The sequence below is a fragment of the Oryza sativa genome, chromosome 11 (assembly GCF_034140825.1).
Source record: "Oryza sativa Japonica Group chromosome 11, ASM3414082v1".
NCBI lineage: Eukaryota > Viridiplantae > Streptophyta > Magnoliopsida > Poales > Poaceae > Oryza > Oryza sativa.
The window spans coordinates 27,384,451-27,397,837 of NC_089045.1; the positions used below are offsets into that span (position 1 = coordinate 27,384,451).

At 49.4% G+C, this 13,387-nt stretch overlaps 3 protein-coding genes across 6 annotated transcripts; 1 reads left to right on the top strand and 2 right to left on the bottom strand.

Moving 5' to 3' along the window:
• Positions 1-315: 315 nt before the first annotated feature.
• LOC4351006 (laccase-20-like) lies at positions 316-2,769 on the top strand. Of its 4 annotated transcripts, XM_066305064.1 has the most exons (5): positions 316-874; positions 1,008-1,893; positions 1,997-2,123; positions 2,264-2,426; positions 2,533-2,644. In XM_066305064.1, the coding sequence occupies exons 1-5, from the start codon at positions 388-390 to the stop codon at positions 2,598-2,600; spliced, it is 1,731 nt and encodes a 576-aa protein (XP_066161161.1). In that variant the 5' UTR covers positions 316-387; the 3' UTR covers positions 2,601-2,644. The 4 variants fall into 4 exon arrangements, with proteins under 4 accessions (XP_066161161.1, XP_025876946.1, XP_066161160.1 ...); XM_026021161.2 differs by having other exon boundaries at positions 2,264-2,769; XM_066305063.1 differs by having other exon boundaries at positions 1,008-2,123.
• A 66-nt stretch (positions 2,770-2,835) lies between these two features.
• LOC136354115 (uncharacterized) lies at positions 2,836-4,894 on the bottom strand. Its single transcript, XM_066305769.1, has one exon. The coding sequence runs from the start codon at positions 4,799-4,801 to the stop codon at positions 2,999-3,001; it is 1,803 nt and encodes a 600-aa protein (XP_066161866.1). The 5' UTR covers positions 4,802-4,894; the 3' UTR covers positions 2,836-2,998.
• A 3,752-nt stretch (positions 4,895-8,646) lies between these two features.
• LOC136354026 (uncharacterized) lies at positions 8,647-10,773 on the bottom strand. Its single transcript, XM_066305601.1, has one exon. It carries the CDS (start codon positions 10,723-10,725, stop codon positions 8,767-8,769), a length of 1,959 nt encoding a protein of 652 aa, XP_066161698.1. The 5' UTR covers positions 10,726-10,773; the 3' UTR covers positions 8,647-8,766.
• Between the last annotated feature and the right edge of the window lie 2,614 nt (positions 10,774-13,387).

Genomic DNA, 13,387 nt, shown 5'->3' on the forward strand with positions numbered 1-13,387 from the left:
CTCGATCGCTCCGGCTCGCCATGACTGCCTATGTGGACCTGCCTCTGCCTATCGCACTCCTGAATCAGCGACGCACCACAATACGGACGCATTCATGACACGTACCTGCACTAGAATTCCCCTTCCCAACCTTACTAATCAATCGGATGCATATATATGGGCTTGGTTGTTTTGCATTGCAACAAGAAAATGGGTCACGACAGGTCAGGAGCGCCATCATGGGATCCACTGCCATCACAGTGACTATTCACCCACCAGGAATACAGTGGCCTAGTTGTGTCTATAAATATGGCCCCAAAACCTGTCCTCAAAGAAGCATGGCTTCATCAGAAAATCCATGAAGATAATTGAGCTTGGTTCTAACAGCTAATAGCTGATCAGACCACCATGGTGGCCTCTCTCCTTTGCACCGTCGCCGTTGCGGTTCTCGCCGTGGCAGCGGTCGGCGGCGAGGCGGGGGTGGTGGAGCACACCTTCGTGGTGCACGAGATGAACGTGACGCACTTGTGCAACACGACCAAGATCTTTGTGGTGAATGGGCAGTTACCGGGCCCGACGGTGGACGTGACAGAGGGTGACACAGTGGTCATCCACGTCGTCAACAAAATACCACATGGGCTTACCATCCACTGGCACGGTGTTCGCCAATTGAGGAGCTGCTGGGCCGATGGGGCAGGCTTCATCACCGAGTGCCCCATCCCGCCTGGCAGTGAGCGCACCTACCGCTTCAATGTTACCGACCAAGTCGGCACGCTGTGGTGGCACGCCCACGTCACCTGCCTCCGCTCCACCATCAACGGCGCATTCATCATCCGTCCCCGCGATGGGAAGTACCCCTTCCCGACACCCGTCAAGGATGTACCGATCATCATAGGTAACGGACAGTCCTGATTGACCGTTGAAGTATGCATCGGTCAATCTTGAAAGTTGATTGATCAAACCTGTTTGGTTGGATGGATGGCACAACTTTGTGAACCTACTGACTAAGGAATACCATGTTATTGTAGGTGAATGGTGGGAGCTCGACCTCGTTGAGCTGGACAGGAGGATGAGGGATGGCAACTTCGACGACAACCCGTTGTCGGCTACGATCAACGGGAAGCTTGGCGACCTTAGCAACTGCTCCGGCATAGTGGAGGAGAGCTTTGTTCTCAACGTGAAGCATGGGGAGAGCTACCTTCTCCGGGTCATCAACACTGCATTCTTCTCCGAATACTATTTCAAGGTCGCCGGCCACACGTTCACGGTGGTTGGCGCTGATGGCAACTACCTGACGCCGTTCAAGACAGACATGGTCACCGTTGCCCCCGGCGAGGCCATTGACGTGCTCATGGTCGCCGACGCCCCACCAGCCCACTATCACATGATCGCGTTGGCTAACCAACCACCGGAGCCAGACCCACAGATCCCGAAGTACATCTCTCGTGGCCTCGTCCGCTACACCGGTGTCGATGCCAACAACAATGGCCTACCGGTCCCAATGCCGATCATGCCTAACCAACACAACACCATGCCATCCTACTACTTCCATGCCAATCTTACTGGCCTCATGCATCCGAAGCATCGTCGTGTGCCCATGCACGTCGACGAGCGTATCTTCATCATCCTTGGGCTTGGTACCATCTGTCGTGGTCGGAACACCACCTGCAAGCGGCAGCGCAGCCTGGAGACCATCGAGGTGGCCACCATGAACAATGTCTCCTTCACCCACCCAAACACCACTGCGCTCCTCGAGCGCTACTACGACGGCACTCCAGAAGGCGTTTACACGGAGGACTTCCCCGTTCGGCCACCACGGCCATACAACTACACCAACCCTGCTCTCATCCCTCCTGGCCCTCTCGAAGAGGTGCTGGAGCCAACATTCAAGGCGACCAAGCTGAAACGGTTCAAGTATAACACATCAGTGGAGATCATCTTCCAAAGCAGCACGTTGTTGATGAGTGACTCCAACCCCATGCACCTCCATGGCTATGACGTCTTCCTCCTTGCGCAGGGGCTTGGCAGCTTCAACGCCAAGAGGGACATCAGGAAGTTCAACTACCACAACCCTCAGCTCAGGAACACCATATTGGTTCCCCGCGGTGGTTGGGCCGCCGTCCGCTTCATCACAGACAATCCAGGTAAACGTTCAATGGCATATAAGGAATTCACTATTATGTTATATAACATGATATTATTTTGTCGTTTTAAGTTGGTAGGTATAAGAATTGGGTGAAAAGAGTGGCTGATGTGTCATTGTTTGTTTTGTTCTTGTTAACAGGGATGTGGTACTTGCACTGTCACTTTGAGTTCCACATCATTATGGGCATGGCGACGGCGTTCATCGTGGAGGATGGGCCAACACCGGAGACGAGCCTGCCTCCACCGCCGCCGGAGTTCAAGAGATGTGATGCCTCTTGAAACAACTTATCCTAACAACTATGGCAAGGACCTTCCTCCTCTTTGCCAGTATTCACTAGATAATGGCATTGCCTTTGGGGCATTTTATTCTTGTATTGCATTAGTTAAGACGTACATGTTAAATTCCAGCGTGCACAAGCCGGTCCAGGCCATGTGGTCATCAGCTTCAGGCCAAGGTCACGAAAAGCACAACTTGATCATCTGCATCTTGTTATGTACTCCCTCCGTTTTTTGTTTGATTTTTTTTTCTTGTCAAACTTCTTTAATTTAACCAAATTTATAGAAAAATATATTAGTATTTCCAACACAAAATAAACATATTATGAAAATATATTAAATGTTAAATTTAATTATACTAATTTTATATTTTAGATGTTGTTAAATTTTTCTATAAACTTAATCAAACTTAATAAAGTTTGACTAGCATTTTATAACATGAAATGGAGGGAGTATTTATTAAAAACTCCCTTGCAAATAATACAAACTTCAAAATATCATAGTCCTCTAGTAATTGAATTAACTGATTGCACTATTTATCAGATGCAAATCTTATATTCATCGTTACTACCATCAATGGGTAACAATTGCACGATCATCATCGTCTTTCAAGGGGTAACACCTTAAAGCTTGTTGCATTCCTCTCGAACTCTGGTGCCGAATCTGGATGAATTCTTGAAAACTCCCATGAACTCCCTGTTAAATTCTTGTCTTTCAAACGAATCTTGGACGAATCAACTCCAACCCATCTTTCAACATTGAGATTCATGTGCTCACAGAGTTTTCTGTTACCACTGTCGATGCACATTTCTTCCAAAACCATCGCATTTTGAGCGAAGAATCTGATAAGCCGGACTCCAAAACAGTTGGAGGCCGAACCCAACTGAAACTGCAGATTTACTCTTCTGAGACTTCTATTCAAGCAGGCGAATGATTTTCCACTCAATCCAGAGATGTTAGAAAACTTATCATCATGGTGTTCATCGATCAAGGATGATGAAACCGCTGTCATCTTCGATTTGTGACGCATGAACAGACCAACGGATTTGTCGAAATCTGGCTTGAATTTCGCATGAAATGAACTCAAGTACATACTATTATTCTTCGACCATGCGTAGTTGAGCATCTTGAGCTTCAGACTGAGGTCGACCAGAGCAGGGCAGCAATGGAGTAGGTTGGCGATCGCCACCGCCGGCGGCGGCGCCGGCGCCTTCGTCTTCGTCGGCTTCCTCACTGCTTCCAGCTCGAGGCGCTCGAGGTTGCCGAACTTGCAGAGGAGCTCGGCTCGCCTCGCCTTGCCGGCGACGGCGAGGTGGCCGAGCTCCTGCACCGTCAACTTGAGGATCTTGACGTTGGTGAAGTTGCCCAAGAATCGCCAAAGTCTGTCGGCGAATCTGTGGTCGCCGTCGATGAAGTGAATGTTCACCGCCGTCATCTCCGGCGCCGGCGACTCGAGGTAGAATCGCCGGGGATGCCCCGTGTACCTGAAGGAGCGCAGCTTCGGGGCGTCGATGCCGATGCCGCCGTCGAGGTGGGAGTTGATGTAGCTACTAGAGCCGCAGAATTCCATGGCGAGCTCGGTGGCCGCCGGGCAGCGGAGGAGGAGGCGCGATTCTACGGCGACGAGGCCGCCGTAGACCCCGTAGTAGTCGAGGTATATGTTGAACTCGAAGTAGACGGACTCGAGGTGCACGGTGGCGAGCGCCGGCGCGGCGTCGATGAGGCGCTGCAGGTGCGCCAACCTCACGGCGCAGAGCCGCAGGCGCAGCGTGTCGAGACGCGGGAACGCGACGCCAGCGTCCGGCAGAGCGAGCTTGCTGTCGCTGAAGTTGCACTCGGTGATGTCGAGCACCCGGAGTGTCGCCGACGGCAGGGAGGCGAAGCTGAGGGTGTAGGTGTAGATGTCGTCGCTCCTCCATCGTCTGGCCTCCTGCCAGGGGCGCTGCTCGGCGCCGTCGGTGCGGTACATGGGACCCGCGACGCCTACGCGGAGCTCCTCGACATGGCGCGCCGCCGGGTGGGAGACCACGGCGTCGACAATGCCGATCTCCTCGCCGCCGCCGCCGCCGCCGTAGTTCAGGAACTTGTCTACCCCGGAGAGGCAGCGTCCCGCCACGTTGAGGGTGAGCCTGGTGACGCCGGCGCCGGCGGCGGCGGCCGCAAGCGCCGCCTGGGAGGCGCGGACGAAGGCGTCGCGGCGGGATGAGAAGGCCTCGTCGTCGCCGGAGACATCGTCGTAGACGACGCGCACGGCGAGGTTGACGGTGCCGGTGGAGCGCCAGAGCGAGCCCCACCGCCGCGAGAGCAAGCTGGTGGACGCGGCCTCCCTGGAGGGGACGAAGTGGAGGATGCGGCGGAGGAGGTCGTCGGAGAGGACGGACAGGCGGTCGTCGGCGGCCATCGTAATTAGTTTAGGTAGCAATTGGTGTCGATCTGTTCTAAGCTATGGGATTAACGAACCGTCAATCGTCATTAGTTTGGGCTTAATGGCCTTATACGTATGAGAATTGGACTTCACCGTCGTCTACAAGATCTCTTACAAATTTCTACTGGTACTTCACCGTCGTCTATAAGATCTCTTACAAATTTCCAAATTCTTTTTTCACGGATACGTTCTTCTTTTATATGTGAACACGCAAACAAATTGCACGTCGATATGTTAGGAGAAAGCAAAGATTTAATTACACAACGCAACAGGCCAGATGGATGGCCATGGACATTGCCAGGGAAAAAAACAAATTCAAATCCACAAATTGAAATTTCAGGAAAAAAATATAAGTTTATTAAATAATTTCATAATATCAATATCTAGCTGTCCCTAAATCTGTATAAGAACTGATGCATGCTTTTCCCCCTTCTAGAATAGTTTTTTTTTCAACCCAAGTGTGTGATCACTTGTGTATCTGACCTGTTTGCTACACACCACAAATATCAAACTAATATTTATTAGAAATTATAAACTAAATTGACAATATTGATACAATGATCATATATCATCTCGTAAAATTTCGATTCCGATGTAGATTTACACTATGACATCAACAAAATCTACTTCTACTCTCTCTCTCTCTCTCTCTCTTTATATATATATATATATATATATAGCAAAAGTGCCCGTGCGTTGCACCGGGTGATTACAGAGTGTGTATATTGACCAAAAGTGTTGTTTGGTTTAGCAAAAGTGCCCGTGCGTTGCACCGGGAAGTTTACAGATCAGAAAAATATGCAATTAATTAAAATACAAATTCGCTGAAATATTTGGTATTTTTAAGTAGGTATGTGTATAATTAAATAAATTTACAAGTAAAATTCTCCATTCTCCATGGTTAAATAAAATGACATGGTTAAATTTAATTTTATTAAATTCTCCATAATTAGTTACGCTCTTTGGAATTTTATTGGAATTTTCAGAGCTTAATTGCTAATTTTATTAATACAAACATCATTTAACAATTATTTAATTGGAAAAAGAAAGAAAATACTTTCTTATAGGTTTGCTTCGAAATAAACATATTCAATAGAACTATAATTGTAATGCTTCTGAAAAAATGAGCACTAAAAATGTACTTATTCTCTTTTTTTCGGCTCGAGGGACCAACAATAGACTTATTTCCGACCTATGCCGGTCGGCCCACGGCCTTTTGCGCATGCGCGGGCGCACTTTTCCTCCCCCAGGCCGCAACCTGGGCTTGGGCCGGAAAAGAGGCCTCACTCTCGATCCCTCTTGGGCCGATTTCGGCCCGGACGACACCGGCCGTCCGATCTCTAGGGTTTTGATCGGACGACCGAGCGTCAATAGTGGGGAAACAAAACCCACTCCCTCTCAGCCGCGGAACCCTAGCCCATTTCCCCCCCTCCCATCTCACTTCGCCGCCCTCTCCTCCGCGCCCCCGAGCGGCGGCGGCGACGACGGCGCCCCTCCCCCACCACCGATGGCGGCGGCGGCGGCACCCCCACCACCCACGGCGGCGTCGGCGGCATCCTCCCCCACCACCGGCGGCGGATCTAGCGGGAGGGGAGGCGCCCCGCGAGCGGCGGCGACGGCGACGGCGCCCCTCCTCCCGCGAGCGGCGGCGGCAGCACCCTCCCCCACCACCGGCGGCGGATCTAGCGGGTGGGGAGGCGCCCCGCGAGCGGCGGCGACGGCGCCCCTCCTCCCGCGAGCGGCGGCGGCGGTGGAGTCCTCCCCCACCACCGACGGTGGCGGCGGCGCTCTCCCCAACCACCGGAGAGTGCCCTCTGCCGCCGCCGCTGGCGGATCTAGCGGGAGGGGAGGCGGCGGCGGCGGTGCTCTCCCCTCCACCGGATCCACAGCGACGGCGACGGCGGCGGTTCGGCAACGACGGCGACGGCGACGGCGGCAGCGGCGGCGACCCCCTTCGATCTAATTTTTTGTTTTTATTTGGATATATGTGTGCTGGCGGCGACCCCCTTCGATCTAATTTTTTGTTTTTTTGCAAAGTGCTATAAGGCTGCATGTGATTCTTTGTTATGTGCTATGATTTTTTATACTATGTATGTATATATGCACTTGTTCTCCTTGTGATGCTAACCGAATAGGACTTGGTATAATTCAAACCAAGTCCTATTCGCCCAAACAAAAACAAAGTCCTAATCAGCTCAAACGAAAACAGATGGGAGTTTGTTTCCTATTTTTGTGGAATCGGACATATTCTTTTACCGCGTTGATGAATCGGATTCGTTCCGGTTTTTTTCACCCGGTTTTTTTGACGGACGATGGAAGCACCTCTTATTTTTTAAGTAGTAGTAGATATATATATATATATATATATACTATTTAAAAAAAATAAGAGGTGCTTCCATCGTCCGTCTAAATAAAAAAATAGAAGAAAAAACCTAAAATAAAAAAGTCCGATTCCCCATAAGAAAGTGGCGAAAATAAAAAAAACTACCGTATCCGATTCCCATCTAATTTTGTTCGTTTTCTTTTTTTTCTGTTTTTTTCCGTTTTATTTTCTTTTCCTGTTTCTTTTTTTTCTTTCACCTTTTTTCCGGTTTTCTTTGTCCGTTTTCTTTTCCTCCTTTTTGCGTATTTTCTTTTCGCCGTTTTTTCTTTCACCAATTTTTCTATTTATTTCTTTTAACGCTATATTTTTTTGCGGTTTTTTCATCGGAACAAACCCAGTGCCGCCGCCACGTTGATTTTCCTCCTCATATGCTTCCTCCTCCTATTTACTGCAATAACCGATTCTCCACTACTCTCTCATTATTTTTCCCCATGAATTCCCCTTTCGATTCAGCTTTAATTTACCAGATTGAATCTCCTTTTAATCATGGTTATTTTTTATCCCAAGTTTTGCAGATTGCTTTGATTTTGATGAACCATTTAATCGTCGTCATTTTTTATCCCGAGTTTTGCTGATTGCTTTAATTTTGATAAAAAAAGGGAAAAGGGAGATCAAGTGGATAAAAATCCCTCAATAATTTTGGATATGGAGAAAGATTCGACCAAATTTGATGGAGAGGATCGGCTTCGTTAGTCATCGTACGGGTACGGAACTATGTGAGCTCGAGCGGATTACCGTATTTGATGGGAGGATCGGCTCCGTCATGGTATAAGACTATGGGAGCTCGAGTGGATTACTGGATTTGATGGGAGGATCGGCTTTGTAATGGTACGGACACGATACTGTTCGACTTAGGCCTACAACTCCATTTGTGGACTGAGCCAAAGAGAGGTAGACCGAGCAGAGGGAGATAGAGGACTGTACTAGGACTAGAGCTGAAAAGGACGGAAGGAATGTGCGTTCATTTGGTCCAAAACGCACGGGCATTAAAGGGAGTATAGTGCGTAGGATAAAAAAATATTTTTACCCGTTGCAACGCACGGGCATTTTTTCTAGTAATTACATATATTCGGCTACTGCTCATCACCAAATTTGTGCCTTTTGTTCTCGCTTATATAAACTTATATGTGCCACTTATGAATTTACTATTCCATAATGTGAAGAAATATTTATGGTACTATGATATATGTTGTTAGATATTTATAGAATTTTTAAGACTTACTTACTTGAATATATACAACAGAAATGCACTAATTACCTTGTAATGAATTTTCAATTTTCATATACCAACTCAAACACATGAACAATTTTGTGGTATTTAAGAAGGTATATATTGTGAGGTACTACAATTTTAAATGTTACTTTGTGTAACTCCTATGAGATCAAAAAAGTTTGCACTAAAATGCACGGGGTATCTCCTTTAAAAACCATATAAAATCACCAAACACGTATAGTTTATTTATAAAAATTCTGATCTTACAAGCACAAATACAATTATTTGTAGCCCTTTAGCTATCATGCATTATTTTCAGAAGCATTACAAATAATCCATCCTCTGTCACCTTTCAAGGGGTAAGACTATAAAGCTTGTTGTACTCGTCTCAAGCTCCGGTGTCGAATCTGGACAAGTTCTCGAAAACTCCCATGTACTATTCGCAAAATTCTTGCGTTTCAGAGAAATTTTGGTGGAATCAGCCCCAACCCATCTTTCAACATTCAGATTCATATGGTCGCACAGTTTTCTGTCGCCACTGTCGATCCGCATTTCTTCAAGAACCATTGCATTTTGAGCGAAGAATTTGACAAGCTGGACTCCAAAGCAATCGTCCCCGCTCCACTTAAACTTCAGGCTAACTTTTTTCAGACTTCTCTGCAAGCAGGTGAACGATCGTCGGCTCAATGCAGGGATATCAGGGACCTCATCGACATGGCGATCACCATCTCCTTTTCTACTATCGATCGAGGAAATCGCCGTCGTCGTGTTCGATTTGCGGCGCATGAAGTGATCAACGGAATCGTAGAAATCTGGCTGGAATCTGCCACGGTGGTTTGGCCAATATCTATCAGTGCACGTTGTGGCGGAGTTGAGCTTCATGGTGAACTCACTGAGAACCGGGCAGCAACGGAGGAGATTGGCGATCGCCACCGCCGATTTCTTGGTGTTCATCTTGGTGTTCATCAGCTGCGCCGCTTCAAGTTCGACGGAGACGAGGTTCGGCAGCACGCAGAGGAGCTTCGATCGGCTCGCCTTGTCGGCGACGGCGAGATGATCGAGGTTATCCACTTTCAGCTTGAGCGTCTTGGCGTTGGTGAAGTTGCCGATGAAACGCCAGGAGTGGACACGTGCTGTGTCTTCCTTGAGATAATAGTCGGAGTTGAAGTGGAGGCTCACCGCCGTCGTCGTCGTCGTCGTCTCCGGCGCCGGCGACTTGAGGTGGAATGGCCGGGGGAGGCCTTTGTACCTGAAGGAGCGCAGCTTCGGCGCGTCGATGGCGATGCTGCCGCCGCAGCTGTCGTCGTCGTCGCTGTATCTGCTGTGTGCGTAGTAGAACTTGTAGTCAGTAGAGCCGCACCATTCCAGCGCGAGCGAGGTCGCCGCCGGGCAGCGGAGGCTGATGCTGCTGCACGCGCCGGTGTCGCGGTGGTTGTAGCTCTGGTTGTCGTTGTTGTCGTCGGTGTTGAAGACGACGGACTCGAGGTGCGCGGTGGCGAGCCCCGGCGCGGCGTCGATGAGGCGCTGCAGGTGCGTCACCTTCGCGGCGCACCGCCGCAGCCGCAGCGTCTGCAGCCGCGGGAACGCCGCGGCGGCGGCGGCGGCGGCGGGCGGTGGCGGCAGGGAGAGGTTGTTGCACCCGGCGATGTCCAGCACGCGGAGCTTCTCGAACGGCAGGAATGCGAGGCTGAGGCCGTAGACACCTAAGTCGGTACTGGGCTCCTCCTCCTTGTCGCGGCGGCGGCGGTGGACGCCATAGCTGTCGGACTCGGAGGCGACGCGGAGGCAGAGCTCTTCGACGAGGCGCGCCGCCGGGTGGGAGACCACGGTGTGGAGCACGTCCATGCCCGTGAAGATGTCGTACGCCGCCGCCGACTCGTCGCAGTCCAGGAAATTCGTGATACAGTAGCCGTCGGGGCCGTCCACGTCGACGCTCAGCCTCGTGACGTGGTCGCATGAGATGTCGCCGTCGGCGGCCGTGAGCGCCGCGCCGGCGGCGCGGAGGAAGGCGTCGCGGCGGCGGGCCGAAGGTTCCTCCGCCGTGACCTCGTCGTCGTCCTCCTCGTCGCCTAAGTCGAAGTCCTCCTCATCCTCGACGTGTTCGACGAGGTTGACGTCCTCCTCCTCCTCGTCCTCGACGTGTTCGACGAGGTTGACGGCGCCGGAGGAACGCCAGAGCGAGCCCCACCGCCGGGAGAGCAGGCTGGTCGACGCGGCCTCCCTGAAGGGGACGAAGTGGAGGATGCGGCGGAGGAGGTCGTCGGGGAGGTCGGACAGGCGGTCGTCCTCGCCGCCGGCGGCCATCTCGTCGTGGGCGCGCGCCGGCGAGGCTATGCGATGCGATCTGGCTATTAGACGATGGAACGAGTAAACGATCGGTGGCTTTATTCAGGACTTCGTGGACGTGTCGGTTTGGTATCATACCAGATATCACCCGTTCCTTTTGTTTTTCACCTTATATCTGTCCCGTCAAAATTATGCTATGAGATTCGTGCGTGGCAAATATATTACGAATAGGGTTTCGGACCACGATACGAAACTGTTTCGTCTAAAATTTCCAGAATTGTTCATGTGCTTTGAATTTAGCACGGTTTATTCACATTTTTATCGAAATTTGTTAATTCAAATTATTTCGGACCAGAATATTATGAAATTCTGCAATTTTGAAATTCCGGTTCTATCTGCGCCGGTAAAAGGGATAAACCGAAATTTTGAACCCTGACTATAAGTTATATTATGACCATGGAAATAAATATATTATCTAAGTGCCCGGCTATATATGCCTAATATTGGTCTCAAAATTGTTCATATTGTTGTAGCAGGGGGCTAACACCATACTCCCTATTCGGTCAAAACACTAAAGAGAAGGAGGTCTTGAGATTTCTAAGTGTTTAAATGGTAAAATACTACTCGAAAGGTAAAACATTATTCGAGTGGAATTAACGTTCTATTCGAGTGGTTTTGTGCTACTGAAGCAACTCGTCTCGTTTGAGTAGGTTTCTGATTAGTGATAGGTAAGTTCCGAGAGCCAGGCAGATGAGAAGGAGTATTCAAACTCTCAATATGGAAAAGACAACCCAAGATAAAAAAGACAACTCAAGATGGAAAAGACACTCAACCTAATGACTCAAGGGGAAAACACTACTCGAACAAGAAAGATGGCAAAAGATTCCATGGGGACCACTCTCAACCACTCCTCCCAGCTGGTACCAAAAGACCATAATGACCTCCAAAATATACCAAAATGTGGTGACTTCGTCAATCTCTCCAGGATTTGCCGGCCTAGTCTTCAAAGATGCTCATAGGGGTAGGGTTTGCGTACGTGCGTTCATAGGGGTGAGTGCGCGTGCGTTGTGAGTGTCTGTGTTGTACTGTGTAATTCTCAAAAAAAAATACCCCTAAGGTTACTGACATGGCAAGGGTATAATTGTAAACTCATAAGGACCCATAGGGCAAAATTGTAATATCACATGTACGGCTGTGGGCTATATAAGCTGGCCAAAATCCTGTAGCAGGACAAGACATAATTTAATAGAGGAATATCAACCACCAAAGTTGCTTTTGTGTTCGAGCTCATTTATCAGGATAGGCTGGAAAAAGGAATTTTTCCGTTTATCCCCGAACTTGTCCGGTCAAGACACATACGTATTCACGCATACTGATACTGAAAGCCTTTTGTAGTTCTGTTCAAAACAATTTTATATAATAACTAATTTAGTTTGATTCTGAAGGGGATGCCCCTCGCTTTTTTACACGTCTCCTAAATAACAAAAAAAATTAAAAGCATTTGACAAGAAAAATCAATGTGATACAACGCTTAAAAATAAAAGTTTAAATCCAGCCTCTACAAAATATTAAAAATAATAAACTGAAATGTGTATTATATATGGTAATATATTATTGAACTGAATTTAAATTGCATGTTTATGTTGTAGTACATATTGATAAATCTTATCAAACTTCCTCTAAAAAGTCATTACTATTTGGATAATATGAAAAACAAATGTAACGCTCCGCTTTTCGTGAGTCGTTAAAAACTATTTCGGCAAAATCCTTATTGCGAAAATTTTCGTTCTTTGTGTGCGAGTCTAAGTTGTGCCAAGGATCTCAATTCAAATCCCGTTGTTCCCTCCCATCGCCATCAAAATCGTCCACCTCAAGATTCCAATTCCGACTCAAGTCTCCGAAATTCAATCACATCCCTTGAATCCCCGCCAAATACCTATCCACATTTCCGAAAATATCAAATCCCCATCTCGAATCATTTCCTTGAGTCTCCCTTGATTCATCCCTAAACCCTCGAGTTTGAATATCAAATTTGAATTCGAATCCAAACCCTAAATCTCTCCACTTCTCTCCAGATCAATCTCCTCCGAAAAAGTCTATTTTGCCTCCCTCGGACTTTTGTGGGCCGTTTTCTCCTCGGCCCATCTCCTCTCAGCCGCTCCTCCTCCTCCCCCTCGCACGTGCATTGCGCGTGTGCGCTCACTCTCTCTCTGTTTCTCTCGCTCTCTCGTCTTTTTCCTCTCTCTCTCTCGTCGAACTCCTCACCTCGGCGCCGATTCCCGCCGCCGCCGTTTGAATTCGCCGGCCGCCCCTCCCGCGCGCGCCTCGCCTGCCCGCCGCCCAAAACGGAAGGGAAAGGCTTCCCTTTCCACCGTCCTCCCTCACTTTTCCCTTCTAAACCCGGCCTCTCTCCTCTCGCCCTTGTCTTCTTGCGCGCGGAGGCAGAGGACGCCGACAACGTCCTGCCGCGCCTGTGCCCCACCTTGACCGCGCCAGCCTGCGCTCCCGTGGTTCGAAATCGGCCGTCCGATCCACCGCCTTCGCCGCCCAAAGCATCCACGCCGTCGCCGCTTTCGCATCGCCCACGAAACCGCAGCTGCCGCTAGCCGAGCGCTTGACCGCCAAGGTCGGTTCTCCCCCCCCCCCCCAAACCGACATCGCCTCACCCCGCGCCTATAAA

Bases quoted from the DNA above. Each gene is read 5' to 3' on its own strand.
- LOC4351006 (XM_026021161.2), top strand. From the start codon at position 388: ATGGTGGCCTCTCTCCTTTGCACCGTCGCCGTTGCGGTTCTCGCCGTG. The intron at 1,894-1,996 runs GTATAACACATC...CTCCTTGCGCAG, and splicing joins ACCAAGCTGAAACGGTTCAA to GGGCTTGGCAGCTTCAACGC. The intron at 2,124-2,263 runs GTAAACGTTCAA...TCTTGTTAACAG, and splicing joins CTTCATCACAGACAATCCAG to GGATGTGGTACTTGCACTGT.
- LOC136354115 (XM_066305769.1), bottom strand. From the start codon at position 4,801: ATGGCCGCCGACGACCGCCTGTCCGTCCTCTCCGACGACCTCCTCCGC.
- LOC136354026 (XM_066305601.1), bottom strand. From the start codon at position 10,725: ATGGCCGCCGGCGGCGAGGACGACCGCCTGTCCGACCTCCCCGACGAC.